This window comes from Cygnus olor, chromosome 23 (genome assembly GCF_009769625.2).
Source record: "Cygnus olor isolate bCygOlo1 chromosome 23, bCygOlo1.pri.v2, whole genome shotgun sequence".
NCBI classification, from domain to species: Eukaryota; Metazoa; Chordata; class Aves; order Anseriformes; family Anatidae; genus Cygnus; species Cygnus olor.
Window position 1 is genome coordinate 4,513,888 of NC_049191.1, and position 13,651 is coordinate 4,527,538.

The window sequence follows — 13,651 nt, forward strand, 5'->3', positions numbered from 1 at the left end:
CTTTTCAGCGCCCACCAACGGCGCCGTGACGCAGGGCTCTGAACTTGGGCGGCTCCGGTGCGATGCGCGTCTGCACGCGCCTCGCTCCGACCTATTTAGAGCTAATAAGTGCGGAGAGCCTTAATCCTGGGAGACGTGGGGATCCTCTGGCGGCGTGTGGACGGGGCGATGCTGACAAGCTGCCTCGGCCGCGGGGGCTGCAGGAGCGGCTGCTCGCTCCGCCGCATCTCCAGCCCTGGTGGGGTTGGGGCTGGCTTGGATGCGGAGGGATTAAATGGCCGGTGGGGCTGGGTTTGGGGTCTGGGTTTGAGGTGGGGGGTTTGGGGCAGTTCTTCGGTGGTGCGAGTGCCTCCTGAAGAGGGTAAGGCCTCTGTAAAGGTGATGGCTCGTTCAAAACTCCGTGGAAAACGTCTTTAGGAAGAACAAAAGGTAAGGGCTTGGGCTCAGCCCATTGCTGAGCCCCGACCCCCCATTTCGGGCCAGTTTTTGCAGCATGGCACCATCCCGCACAGCTCCCCCAGCCTCATCCCCAGCCCGGAGCTGGTGCAGCTGGTTGGGAACACAACCCCGATCACCCCAGCACCCACCTGCCCCGCTTCTGGGAGCAGAAACCATCTCCACGCGGGTGAGGAGCCTGCTGGAGCTCTGCAGAGCGAGGCGGCTTTTCAAGAAAGAGGGGAAAACGTGGCTGGGGAGATCAATCACACAAACAATGGAGATTAAAATTATCTGCCTTGATGAATCAGCTCGCGTTGTCTTGGGAGCCGGAGTGACGCTTCAGGGGGAAGTTGCTCCAAATTTGGGGAAGGATGGAGCCCCTGAGGACAGGGGTGGGAAGGAAAACAACTGAGGAAAGGGAAACGTCTCATTAACGTGGCTCTGCACTGGCAAGTCGGTGGGGGGGGGGAGGTGGGGGCATTTTGGGGATGAAGAGGAGGAATTTGGGCCCTGTGGTGGGGCGGGGGGGGGGGACAAGCCCTGCCCCATCCCCACAACAGCTGTGGGGTACAGGACTTAGTGCACGGCTGGGGCTTTCTGCACTGCTGAGGGGTGGCTCTTGTCACCTTCCCTGTGGCTCAGCGTGACAAACGGCTCCGGATGGCCGAACGGCTGCGATCAGCGCTCCCGGCGCTGCTCAGGAGCTGGGGCCAGAAGGAGCTCGGTGCTGCCTTCACCAGGCACCAAGCCCCCCAGAGCCCCCAGGCCCTCAGCTCCCTCTGCCTGATCCTCACCACCACCGGCTTGCACAAATCCCGTGCTCCCGGTCCTCATGCGCTACCGTTCGGAGTGTGCAAGAAGTGTTCGGTTTACAGGAAAAATACGATCGCAGCGTGGATTTGGGGCTTTTAGCATCTGCGGAGGATGAGCGTTGTGAGGCTCTTTGGTCTCGCTGCGCGCGCTGAGCGGTTGTTGTTCTGTTGTTCTGGTTGCGTTCTCGGATGCAGAGCAGCTACCTGTGCAGCGCTCCCCAGGGACCCCCGGGAGGGAGGCGCGTCTGTCTTCAAGGCGGTCTGGGGGCTGCTGAGTTGATTTCTTGGCCTCCTTTTCCTGCCTTGAAGAGGAAATGAGCTTTAATTATTGCAAAGTTTCCTGCTGGCGTCCTTTTGGGAGACCTGAGCGGCCTTTGGCAGCCTTTACACAGCCCCACGCACACCGGGGCTCTGTGCTTTCTCTCTCTCCAAACCCTAACCCTAATTATGACCCCCACCCAACACCTACATCGCCAAATCCTCCCATCAAATAGCGTTCACAACGGAAGCCTTTTTTCCCTGGGCTCTGGGAGCTGGCTAATTAAACCGCCCTGTGGAACATCGTCAGACCTAAAGGATGAGTCTGCGGCCGAATGAGAGGGCTGGGCACCTGCCCCGCCTGGTCCCACCGCACTCGGTAAGGGCAGCGCTGAGCAGGAGTGCGGGCAGTACATCCCAGTACGTCCCAGTATAACGGGGCTGTGCACTGGAGTGCATTGGGTCTGTGCTGCTCACACAGGGCTCAGCTGCTTTTAGCTTTGGCATGAAGGCACGAGTTGAGCAGGGTTCGTAACTGAGAGGAGGAGAGGGGGGAAAAAAAAAAAAGCCCTGGTAATTATTCATGGCGGGTTGTTTTTTGCTTTTTAAATGATAAATCACAAGTCAAGAAGCATCTCTTCAGGCCTGAGAGCCTCAACGCATCCCAGGCTCCTCTGCAGAAAGGGTGGTGGAAGATATCTCCGTGTCCTCGCCACGACAGGCAGACTTAGTCATTTCCTTATGCATAATAATGCAATTATGAAGTCAGTCTAGACCCGTGGTGCAAAGAAACAGGCGGCTGCGTAATTAATCACACGTGTAAGAATCAAGCGCGTTACATTAGGGTTCATTATTTTGTGGACTGATTAAAAAAAGAGGAATGTTCTCTGCAGCAGCAAATGTCTTCTAGGATTGCAAATGTGTTCCCTGAAACTCTCCGTGAGGTGCACGTGAGCAGGGGCCGCGTGGAAGCGTGGCTGGCACCGCCGCCTGTTCTCTGGGCTGTGAAATTGCTGGAGCCGGGGATGGGGCTCATTTTCCAAGGGTCCTGGATGCAGGGGACCGGGCTCCCCCTCCTGCCTGCCCTCTGGTTCCTCGCATGAGCATTTTGACCTTCACGAGCTTCCCCTTCCCTGGCCAAGGTCCCACGGATGCTCTGCTCCAGCCCCGCGCGCTCCCGTCCCTGCGCTTCCCAAGGTGCCGTGCCAGAAGCGATAAACACCCTAAAACCCAAAGTCTCATTAAGCGGCATGAGAGTTACAGGCTCCAACGCCCCTTTCTGTTGCATTTGCACTAAATCCTCATTTGCATTTAAATTACAAATGTCATTTGGGCCAGGCTTTGAGCGGCTGGGCTATTAAACTAGAACTGTATCTTGATGACCTGCGGCGGCCGCAGAGAGCCGCCTCGAGCGCCGCCGGTTCGGTGCGGAGCAGGGCTGCGTTTTCCCAGCATGGGAGAGTTTTTCAGACCTTGGAGATGGAACTGCAGCGATGCCTTGGTTCAGAGCAGGACGGAGGATGTGGCAATGTGGCACTGGCCCTGCACTCCCAGAAAAGAGAGAAATCCTGCTTTGTTTGAGCTTGGCAGCCTGGCTGGGAGATGCAGGATGGGGATTCATCTCTGGGAAGCTGTTGTATGAGCTCCCTTCAAGCGTTGTCTCATTTACACTTGCCTTCCACTACTGGAGATGAAATAATTGGGGTGAGCACCCCACTCTGCCCCCCTGCTGCTGGTTTTCCTCCCCACAAGGGTGCCATGGGGAGCACAGCCCCTCCCCGACCATCAGCCCCCCCCCCCCCCCAAACACATCCCCACTCATTTTCAGCATCCAAGAATTAAAGGAGAGCTGGAACCTCATTTTCTCTCTTTTTTTATTATTTAGAAAGCATGGATCCTATACAGCAATGCCAGCAAATCACGAGGACTGGGGGCGGTGGCTCAAGCAGGTCGAGGTCCGGGCAGGGGACCCGGCGCCGTCCCCACCACGCAGCTGGGGCAGAGGGGACAGGGCTGGGGGGCGCAGAGCCGCTTCAGTTCCGTGCACCTATAGACAGAGAGAGGTGTAGAGGTACATAGGTATGTATAAGTATGCAGAGTGCCCTCCGAGCGCCCAGCGGGGGCAGGATTGGGCCCCACTTTCCCGGGCTGTTTTTTGGGCAGGCGTCACTGCGGGGAGAAGCAGGATCAGCCCTCGGGTGCCTGCAGGGCGCTGCTGAGAAGTGCAGCTGGTTGGTGCTCCAGGTCCGTGTCACTCCCAAGTCTCACGTGCAGCATTTGCTATCAGTGGTCCCTTTTTCCCACAGATGTCCTTTTTTATTCAGCAAAACCTAAATTGAGAAAAGCCACGACCCCCCTGCAACTGCCTGACTGCGGGAGCTGGGGCATTACGGGGAGCCTTCACTAATCCGGGACAAAACCTTGGCACACATCAAGCTATCAGCAAATTTACACCAACAGCCTCTGCCTTTCCCTGTAAGCATCTTGGGTTTTCAGTTCCCAGCTCCTGGGGTGGAAACGGGGTTAAGATTTTCCTCCGCTTTCCATTTCTCCTCGTGCTCCTGCACCACCCTGCTCTCGCTGCGTCCCGGCTCCGGCTCTGCCAGAGCATGGGTGAGTTTAAAAAGTAATGACCACAAGCCTTTTAACCTGCTTTAAGGCCATCGCAGAATGTTTTCCAGCAGGCTGAGTTTGGCAGGGCTCCCCAGATGGGAAGAAAGCCCCATGGGGGTGGGAAATGGTTCCCCAGCATGGTCACCTCCCCGTGCCGCAGCACCCAGTGTCTCATCACTGTGCAGCCACTGCTGTGTTGGGAACTCTGCTCTTGGCATTGGCATCTCCAGGGGACACTGAGGCACTGGCTAAGGTGATATGGGGTCATCTGATTTTTTGGGAGTATCCCCAAATTGAGCTCTCAATTTGGATTTTAGCCTTATCCTGGAGTTTACGCTGAGATGCCCGTTCTGCAGAACATCTCCCTCCTGCAGGGACCTCAGCACGAAGCAGCTCCCCACCAGGAGCCTTTTTCACCAGAGGGGCTGAGGCTTCTTCCCCCAAGGGGGGAGGAGGTGGAGAGCTGAAGCTGGCAATCTGCAACCGCTTCTGGACAGCTCAGCATCTCCTCTCGTGGAGCTGAGGCTCACCCTTGTGGGAAGTGTGAGAGCCTTTTCCTCAGGCAGGGAGGGATGCATTGCAGAGGAGACGGATTGCTTGCGTGCCCCAGAGAGCCTTGATCTGAGATCCAAATGGGCAATTTTGCCCCATTTGGTCCTTTGAAAAACAAATTTGCTTCGGCTGCCTCGTCGGCTCTGCCTTCCAAACGGGGAGGCTGCAATTTGCACCAGCTCTGCAGCAAGGTAAGGCTGGTATGGGGAGGTAATGGCCTTTATTAGGCTAAATTGATGCAAATGGAAAAAACAGAGACACAAGCCAGCCTCTCCTTCCAGCCCACGAGCCCCAGGTGCAGCCGGGTGCTCGCCTGCTTCCTCCAGCAGCATCAATTTGCCCAATAAAAGCTATTACCGTTCCTCATGAGCCCCGTCCTTTGTGGGCCGTTTGACCTCATGGGCGCAGACGTGGCTGTGGGAAGGTGAGAGGAAGGAAGGGTTGCAGCTCCCAGGGACCCATCTGTAAGCATTTAGCAGTGGAAATGCAGTCCAGAGCCCCCGGGCCAGTGCCGCTGCAGGATGTGCGCCCTTCGAGCTGCTGCAGGCTGCTGGGAGAGCGGGACGGAGATCCGGGCGAGTGCCGAGCATGAAATGGCAAAATCTTTGCTTCTGGTCTGCCCCAGGGTTATTTTTCAGCACAGCGAAGGCAGGTGGCAAATCCTAAACTCTGCCTTGTGTATCTGTGGGTTTATAAACTGCCGGGGAGTTTATAAGGGCTGGGGAGGATGAGGGGCTGGATGCTGCACGCTCCCCAGCTGCGCACCAGTACTGCTCATCCATCCTAATCGCGTTAGTGCTGTGAGGAACTCCCATGAATTGCTCCTGTAATGAAATCTTTCTTGGGCTTAATGTCTTTGGAGGCAGACAGATGAGGAGCAGTACCCCATCACCCTGCTGGATGCGGGGCTGGGGAATTTGGCACCAGTGATGGTGGCAGGGAGCGTGTTCCACTCTGGCCCCTGGTGCTGTCGGCATCTCATCCGTGTGCAGGACTGCCCTGGCTGCTCTTGGAAATCTCAGAATAATACAGCAATAATATTAACAGTCAACAGTCATCCTCCATGGCCAGTCCTGGTTTGGAGGACTCCAGTAAACCACTGCTCACCAGTGGGTTTTCCTTTTGCCATTCCCACCGGCTGGTGATGGCAGAAAGAAATCCCAAACGCTTCCACGCACGCAGCGGATGGCTCCTTGCTGCTCGGTGAGTCCCCATTCCCCTATCTTGGGTTAAAAATAATTCTTTGCAGCGAATTGCTTTCAGTCTCAGCAGCATCGAGCAACGCTGGGGCCGCCACGCTGCTACAGCTCCGTGGTGGTCACCTGGGTCACTTCGGAGCGCAGGTCGTCCCCCCTGCCACCCCGCCACTGGCTGCCCACGGCTAGTCATGCCGGCTTGGTGCGGGCCTCGGAGGGGGTGCATGTGGAGACCTGCTCCCGCATGGTGTTTCGGGCTCGGGAGAAGCTGTTCTGCTCCACGCGGGCTCGGAAGGGCAGGCAAAACTCTCGGAAACACCTCTTGAAGTTTTCATCCAGGAAAGCGTAAAGGACGGGGTTGAGGCTGCTGTTGGTGTAGCCCAGGGCGATGCAGAAATGCAGGCTGGCCACCACGTAGGGGTTCTTCTTGTCTATGTCCACCAGCGTCCAGACGATGACGAAGATGTGGATGGGCGTCCAGCAGATGATGAAGGCTGCCACGACCACCAGCACCATGCGTGTGATGCGCCGCAGGTTGCGGTCCTTCTCCTTGGAGCCCGAGAGGAGGCGGACGCTCTTCAGGCGCAGGATCATCAGCCCGTAGCAGATGGTGATGACCAGGATGGGGACCATGAAGGCAAAGATGAAGACGCAGATCTTGGTCACGGTGTCCCAGTAGATGGGAGGATCGGGAAACTGCAGTGTGCACAGCACCATCCCGTCTGCAGGAGAGAGGACGATGTCAAAGAGGGGTTAAAAAAGAGAGCAAACAGTGTCTGCTGTGAATAGTCTGCTTTCAGCTGTCATGGCTGAGCATCTCCATCCTTGGTGAAACACAAGGAGATGTGTGCCCACCTGCCAGCTCGTCACAGAGGTTCCCTGGGAGCTGTGCCACCAGCCCTTAGGGTGCCCAAGGGATGCAGCAGGTACCAGGGACCCGTTCCCTGCAGAGCCTCCCAGGCCATCCCCACGCTGTCTCCTCCCAACCACTGCACTGGACACGTCCCCGTGCCACCTACTGAAACCTCCCCCCCCTTCCTCAAGCTGCTCAGAGCTTTCCTAGCAGCCAGGGTCTGGCCCCACCGAACAGGAGCTGCCGAGCGTGGTGTGGGCCAGCCGGGGACTTTGCAACAGATTCTGAGCCCTGGCATGGGCTTAGGCATCTGATTTGCACCCCAGAAGCAGGAGCTGGGGAGAGGCACTGGGGGGACTGGAGGTGGGGAAGGGGGAGGACAGTTTCTGGGGCTGTTTCCAACCTCTTTTCCCATTTCCCAGCCAAGCTGGGAAGTGATACCATGATGATTTTCCATGGCAGGGCACGCTCCTGGTCCCATGGAGGGGTGACCTTCACTGAGCCCAAACTGGGGACGGGACCAGGCGGCTTGGGTTTGCCAGGACAGACGGCACAGGAGTGGACCTTTCCCCCGAAGCCACTTGCCTTTCGACTTGGTGACCGCCATGACCATGATGGGCACCCCGATGACGGAGGAGAGCACCCAGATGCAGACGTTGATGACCTTGGCCTTGGCCGGCGTGCGGAAATCCAAGGCCTTGACCGGGTGGCAAACGGCAACGTAGCGGTCCACGCTCATCATGGTGAGGGTGAAGATGCTGGTGAACATGTTGTAGTAGTCAATGGAGAGCACCACCTTGCAGAGCAGCTCCCCAAAGGGCCACGTCTCCATCAGGTACTTGGCGCTCTGGAAGGGCAGCGTGCTGGTGGCCAGCGCGTCCGCCAGGGCCAGGTTGAAGATGTAGATGTTGGTGGCCGTCTTCATCTTGGTGTACCTGCAGTGGCAGAGACGGGAGCTTACAGGGGGTTGGGGCTGGCTCGCAAGGCTTGGGTGTGCACCCAATGCTCTTAAGGATGAGATGTTGCCAGCTGTCCATCCCAAAAGCTTTAGAAACCACAAATACTTTCTGTCCCTTCCAAATTCAATAGGAAGTGAAAACCAAAAGTATCGCTGAGCAAATGTGCCCATTTTGGGAAGGGTGAGGGACTCGCTGCCGCATTGGGTGAAGCCAAGGGAAGCCCTTCCTGTGCAAGCCATTACCTGGCCAGGGAGGTGACAGGAGTTCAAAAAAAAATAAAAAAATCTGGATAGCTTTTCAGAGAAGTCTCTTTTCCAATTAAATCAATTTACTCCATTTCCCTGAATCAGTTGCACAATGTCCTTTACCTCCCGAAACCTCTTTTATCTGATTTTCCACCCAGTAAATCGTGATTATCTAGCTTGTTTCCCTGTTGAGTTTACTTGCAGAAATTGGATCAATTACCCCCGGAAAACAGGCCATCTGGAAGCAGCGCCGTGAGCCCGGCTGGAGCTGCTCAGCGGGAGCTTTTTGGGGGAAGCCTGGCTGTGTCGGGCCGTGCCCAGCCGGGCGATGCGGGGCCATTCGCTGCCTGCGCCCTTTGCTGGGTGCCAGCCCTGATCCTCGTCACACCGTGGTAGGAGAAACACCCGGTGCTGGGTGCCAAGACCCGAAGGTCCCCAAAATCTGAAGGTCACCAGGGGTCAGCACACTGGGGCTGGGTCGGGGCAGCTCATTGGGAGCCCCCCGGTTGTTTGTGGGGTGCTGGGGTCAGTGCTGTGCCAGCGGCTCCAGCCCTTCCCGCGTGCTCCCTTGCAGCAAGCCCCATGGCTCGGAGCATCCTCCGCTGCCCCCGGCTCATTTAGATGCAGCCTAATTAATTAACAAAAGTGTTGGCCTGGATGCCAGCATCTCTGTGCATGGGTGACCTGCCTGCAGCAGGCACGGGGGGCGCCGTCTGAGAGCAAGGGGGGGCTGCGGCACTGCAGCGACCCCGGAGCGAATTCGGGTCTGGTGCGCAGGGGGAAGATGGTGCTGGGTGAGCGTGTGTCAGGCTCAGCTTGTAGAATGGCCCCACCGTGTGTTTTGGGGTATGTGGAGCAAATTTGGGGGGTGGGGGGGGGTTGAAGGGCTTCATCTCCTTCGGATGCTGCTCGGCTGGAGAGCAGCACACCGGCTTGCTGCGTGGAGGATCAGCAGGGCTTTGGTTTGCTCTGCTGCGGGGGGCTCTGTCCCCTCCGTAACATCCCGACCCGGGGCTCTCCCCCATGCTCCATCCCAGCAGTTCAGCGGGGCGAGGGGAGCCCACTGGGGGGGGCTGCGGGCCCCCAGTTCTGCTGTCAGCAGAGCCAGGAGCTGCAGGAGTGGGTCTGGCGGAAAATAGCATCGAGCACGTGTGGCCGCCGCCCCCCCGCCCAAGGGGGGGAACATCTGATTTGAATTCGTTTTTTAAACGCAACATGAATTTGAAATTTCCTTGAAAAGTCCTTTTCAGTATTATTTCCCGGGGTCTTTTTTTTGTGTGTGCGTGTGTGTGTGCGAATGCATCTTTTAGCAAAGTTTCATTCCAGGTTAAACAAAAACCTGAGCATTTTTGTCGTTGTCAGGTGTTTTTTTTTTTTTTTGGCTCACCTAGGTTAAAAATAGCTGTTTCAGGTAGATTCACACTTCTTTGATCTCTGCTTTCTGCGTGAAGTGGAAAATCCGTTGTCGGTGCCGTGCTCTGCCAGGCGCACTCAGTAGCGCTGGGTCAGCGCTTCTGCAGCCCGCTGCCAGATGTGCTGGGGGGCCGGGGCCCAGGCCCCCTCCCCAGGCACGTGGGGCTGTGCTGGTGAGGCAAAGCAGAAAACGGGGGACTCGAAAGGACCCCAGAGCTGGGGTTTGGGGACAGGTTTCATCTTGGGACCCACCAGGGGTCCATCGTGGTGCCCCCTCCCTGGGCTGCCCATGACACGGGTGCTCCAGGCGGGAGCTCCGTCCCTGCGGCAGAGCGCGGTACTGTGAAGCAGCTGCCTGTGCTGATGGAGCTCCCGGGGCTGCCAAACCCATCGCAATTAAGCGAGTGCCTTGATTGGGAAGTTAGGCACTTGAAAGAAGCAATCTGGAAGGGCTGGAGGGAGACAGGAGGCTTGTGTGAGGCGCGAGGGGCTGAAGCGAGCGCGGCGCAGCATGGCAGCGGCCGTACCGCAGGAGCAAGACGGTGTCTGCGCTCCCGGCTTTCCCCCCGAGCTCCCCAAACCTCTCCAAACACCTAAGTAAAATAAACCACTTGTAAAACTCCTGGCTGAAAGAGCCTGGTTTTAGGAAGCCTGTGCCCAGCAAAGGGATGCTCTGGCAGCAGGCAGGCTGCCGTCCCACTGCTCGGCTCCGGGCACTCGCACTGAGCGTGCAGCTGCAAATGACGTCCAGGGGTATTTTTAAAAGCCCTGACAATGCGGTGCTAATTGCAATCCAGGCGAGCTGTCGGAGGGTGCCGGGTAGGCTTGGAGCTGGCTCTGAGCTCATTTTGGCTGCCCTGGGCAAGAAGCAGTCTGATTTTTTGGCCGGGCTGGGTTCTTGGGGTGTGCAGTGGGGTGGAGGGAAGGAGATGCTGTGCGTGCTGTTCTCTGGGTCCCCAGGTCCCCAAGTCCCATGGGATGCCCTCCAGCTGTGCCTGCAGGGGCTTGGGGAGGTGTCCCCAGGAGCACAAATCCTCTTAGCACCGGGGTCTGATCCTGAGCCGTGCCTATGATCCTATCTTATGGCCTGATCCTGCAGGACATTGGGTGGGCTTCAGCGGGGGAACACAGTCCCAGGGAAACCCCCCAAGCAGGGTGCAACTCTGCTTGTGTAGCGAGCTGCTCCGTCCTTCCTCTGCTCTCCGCTGCATGCACACAAACGGCCAGGAGCTCTGCGACCTTTGATTTTGGGAGGCCGAGCGCCCACCTCGGCTTTCAGAAAACGGGTCTCATGCAGATGAGCCCCACAGAAACCCCATGAGGGCCCAGGCACGCAAGCAGCAGCCGAGGGGCTCGGAGGATGGCGATGGTTCATCCCCTCGGAGTCGCCCTGAACTGCAGCGTCAGCTGCCAGGACGGCGAGTGGGGGGGCCAGAAACCATGGAGATGGGGTCCCTACGTGAGTCAGGCTCCGTGAGCGTGTGCAGCAATCAGGTTACTTCGCGAGTTAAATGACAGAGGATGGTGTTTGCACATTAAAGGCTTCTCCATTTGCAGACGCCTTCCCTCCCCTTGCCGCGCTGAGCTGGCTGGAGGGGGTCTGACGGCACGCATCCTTCACCCTGACACCGTCCGTGCCATGTGTCCCTGCAACAATTGCCGTAATTTGCTTTTTCTGGCCAGGGCTGATTTTAGTGGATGAAAAATCCCTGCTGGGGCCAGGTCCCCAGCGCTCCGTCCTCCCTCCCCAGCTCGAGGTATGCAAAGAGGCAGCGGAGGCGCCCGAGGAGTGCGGAGCTGGCAGGAGCTGGCTTTGTTCCGCAGGTGAGGATGCTCTGCACCTCCTGCAGCTCGCCCGCGTGCTGAGCCTGCTCGCTGCCATCCTTCCTCGCTCCCAGAGCCGTTCCCTTTACTTTTGTGCGGGGTTTGGAGCGTGGGTGCCTGCTGCACACCTGATTTTGGGGTGGAAACCTGCCCGGGAGCCAGGGGGGAGGGTACCGGCCGCTGACCTGTGTAATGGTGACTGTGCTGGGAGTGCTGGTGGGGGGAAATGGGGAAAAAACGGGGAACTTCATGCAAGCCCCAGTGGTCTTGTGGTTCTCATTCCTTATAAACTGCAGCTGTGGCTGCATTAACCCCTGGTACCCAGGCAGGATCAGTGTGGGGCTGCTCCCCAGCAGGGAGGGAAGGGGCGTGCGGGGCCCTTGGTGCGCTCGTGGCTTTTCCCTGGGGTCCCTCCCCACCAGCAGTGCCCCCCGAGGAGTTTGCTGATGGAGTAAGAGCATCTGGATCTGGCCCTGAGCAGCTCCTCTTGGACAAAGGGGCCTTTGGTGTGGGCAGGGGTGGGGCTGTGGTTGGGGTGGGGGCAGCGTCTGGGTGCGTCCTCCCCAGACACCGGCTCCCACATCCCCCGTCCTGCTTTGTGCACACACCATGGTTCTGCCTCTCGCACGGCATCGGGCACACGCACTGCTCCCCCTCACCCAGGCACCCCACGCACGCGTGTGCGCTCACACGTGCTCCTCACACACACGTCACACCCGTCCCTGCTGGACACACCCAGCTCAGTGCTACCTGGGCAGGGGGATAAGCCATGCAAACAGCACCCGGGGCACACCCACCCTCACTCCTGGTGCTCGCGCACACCCCTAGTGCGCACACACCCTGTGCACGCTCACCCCTGGTGCATGCTCACTCCCCGTGCACACTCGCTCCTGGTTCTCTCACACGTGGTGCACACCCAGCCCTGGTGCACACTTGCTCCTGTGGCCATCCCTTTCACCGTGCACGCTCACTCTTGGTGCACACTTGCTCCTGGTGCATGCACACCCCCGGTGCACCCTCACTCCCCGTGCACACTCGCTCCTGCTGCTCTCACACGTGGTACACACCCAGCCCTGGTGCACACTTGCTCCTGTGGCCATCCCTTTCACCGTGCACGCTCACTCCTGGTGCACGCACATCCCCGGTGCATGCACGCCCCCGGTGCATGCACGCCCCCGGTGCACGCTGCCCCCCCGCCGCCCTTGCACGCCCCCCGCTCTCACCGGACGATGCCGTACATGACCAGGACGTTGCCCAGCAGCCCCACCACGCACACCACGGAGTACAGCGCCGTGATGACGATGGCGATGAGGATGGAGGTGGCGTCCTTGGCCCGCGGCTGCCCCGTGCCGTTGCCTCCGGGGCCGGGGAGGGGGACCCAGGAGGTGCCGTTGGCCCAGGCCGTGGGCAGCTCCGTGGGCAGCTCCGTGGGCAGCTCCATGGCCCACGGGCGACCGCGGCCCCGCCGTGCCCGCAGCGCGCATCCGAGCGCCGCGGGTTCGAGCCCCGCTCCCGGCGAGCGCCGCCGCCTCCCGCAGCCGCGCGGCGGCCGGGGGCTGCCTATAAACGGCCCCGAGCCACGTGGGGACGGGGGCGGGCAGGGCCGACCCCCCCCCTCCCGCACCCCCCTCCCCTACACGGCTCCTGCCTGCATCCCGACCCCCCCCCCCCCCCCCGTCGACCCCGCCTCTGTCCTTGCTCCTTCCACCCCGGTCCTTGCTGCCCCCTCCCCGGGTCCTTGTTACAGCCCCCGGTCCTTGCTGCCCCCCCCCCCCCGGTCCCTCTTACACCCCCCCAGTTCTTGCTCCCCCCCCCCCGGTCCTTGATCTCCCCCCCAATCCTTGTTGCACCCCCCCTAATCCTTGCTGCCCCCGCTCCCCCCGGTCCTTGTTCCCCCCCTCCAGTTCTTCCGCCCCCCCCCCCCCCCCCCCGTCCTTGCTGCCCCCCCTCCCCAGTCCATATTACATCCCCCAGCTCTTGCTGCCCCCCTCCCTGTCCTTGCTGCCCCCCTCTGGGTCCTTTCCTCCCCCAAACCGATCCATGCTCCCCCCCACCCCGCTCCTTGTTGCACCCCCCAGCTCTTGCTGCCCCCCCGGTCCTTGCGTTCACCCCCCGGTTTTGCCCCCCCCAGATCTCTGCCGCCCCCCGGGGCTGGGGGGCAGCGGGTGCTGTGTGACCTGCGGGGCTGCTTCAGTTTTCCTTTGTTTAGAAGAAGGCAAAGGAGGGGGGGCAAACAGCCCCCTGCCCCATAGTGAAGCTGGGGGCTCCCTGATCCCCCCCCCCATCTTCCCTCCCCCTGTTTTCTGAGATATGAGGGGTCTGGGGGAGGCTGCGTGGGGGTTTTGGGGGGGTGCAGAAGGGTTTGGAGGATGCTGCAGGGCAATTTGGGAGGGATGCAGCGGGGTGGGGGCTTGGGGGTGGCTGAGGGTGGGACTTGGAGGATGCTATGGGGCACATTTGGGGGGCGGTGCTGGAAGGTGGGGGGCAA

At 59.6% G+C, this 13,651-nt stretch overlaps 1 protein-coding gene across 2 annotated transcripts; it reads right to left on the reverse strand.

The window, feature by feature from the left end:
- Positions 1–3,384: 3,384 nt before the first annotated feature.
- Positions 3,385–12,705, reverse strand: OPRD1 (opioid receptor delta 1). Of its 2 annotated transcripts, XM_040534725.1 has the most exons (4): positions 12,387–12,705; positions 7,308–7,657; positions 6,314–6,591; positions 3,385–5,321 (listed from the first exon to the last, which is right to left on the reverse strand). In XM_040534725.1, exons 1-4 carry the CDS (start codon positions 12,602–12,604, stop codon positions 5,301–5,303), a joined length of 867 nt encoding a protein of 288 aa, XP_040390659.1. In that variant the 5' UTR covers positions 12,605–12,705; the 3' UTR covers positions 3,385–5,300. The 2 variants fall into 2 exon arrangements, with proteins under 2 accessions (XP_040390659.1, XP_040390658.1); XM_040534724.1 differs by having other exon boundaries at positions 3,385–6,591.
- Between the last annotated feature and the right edge of the window lie 946 nt (positions 12,706–13,651).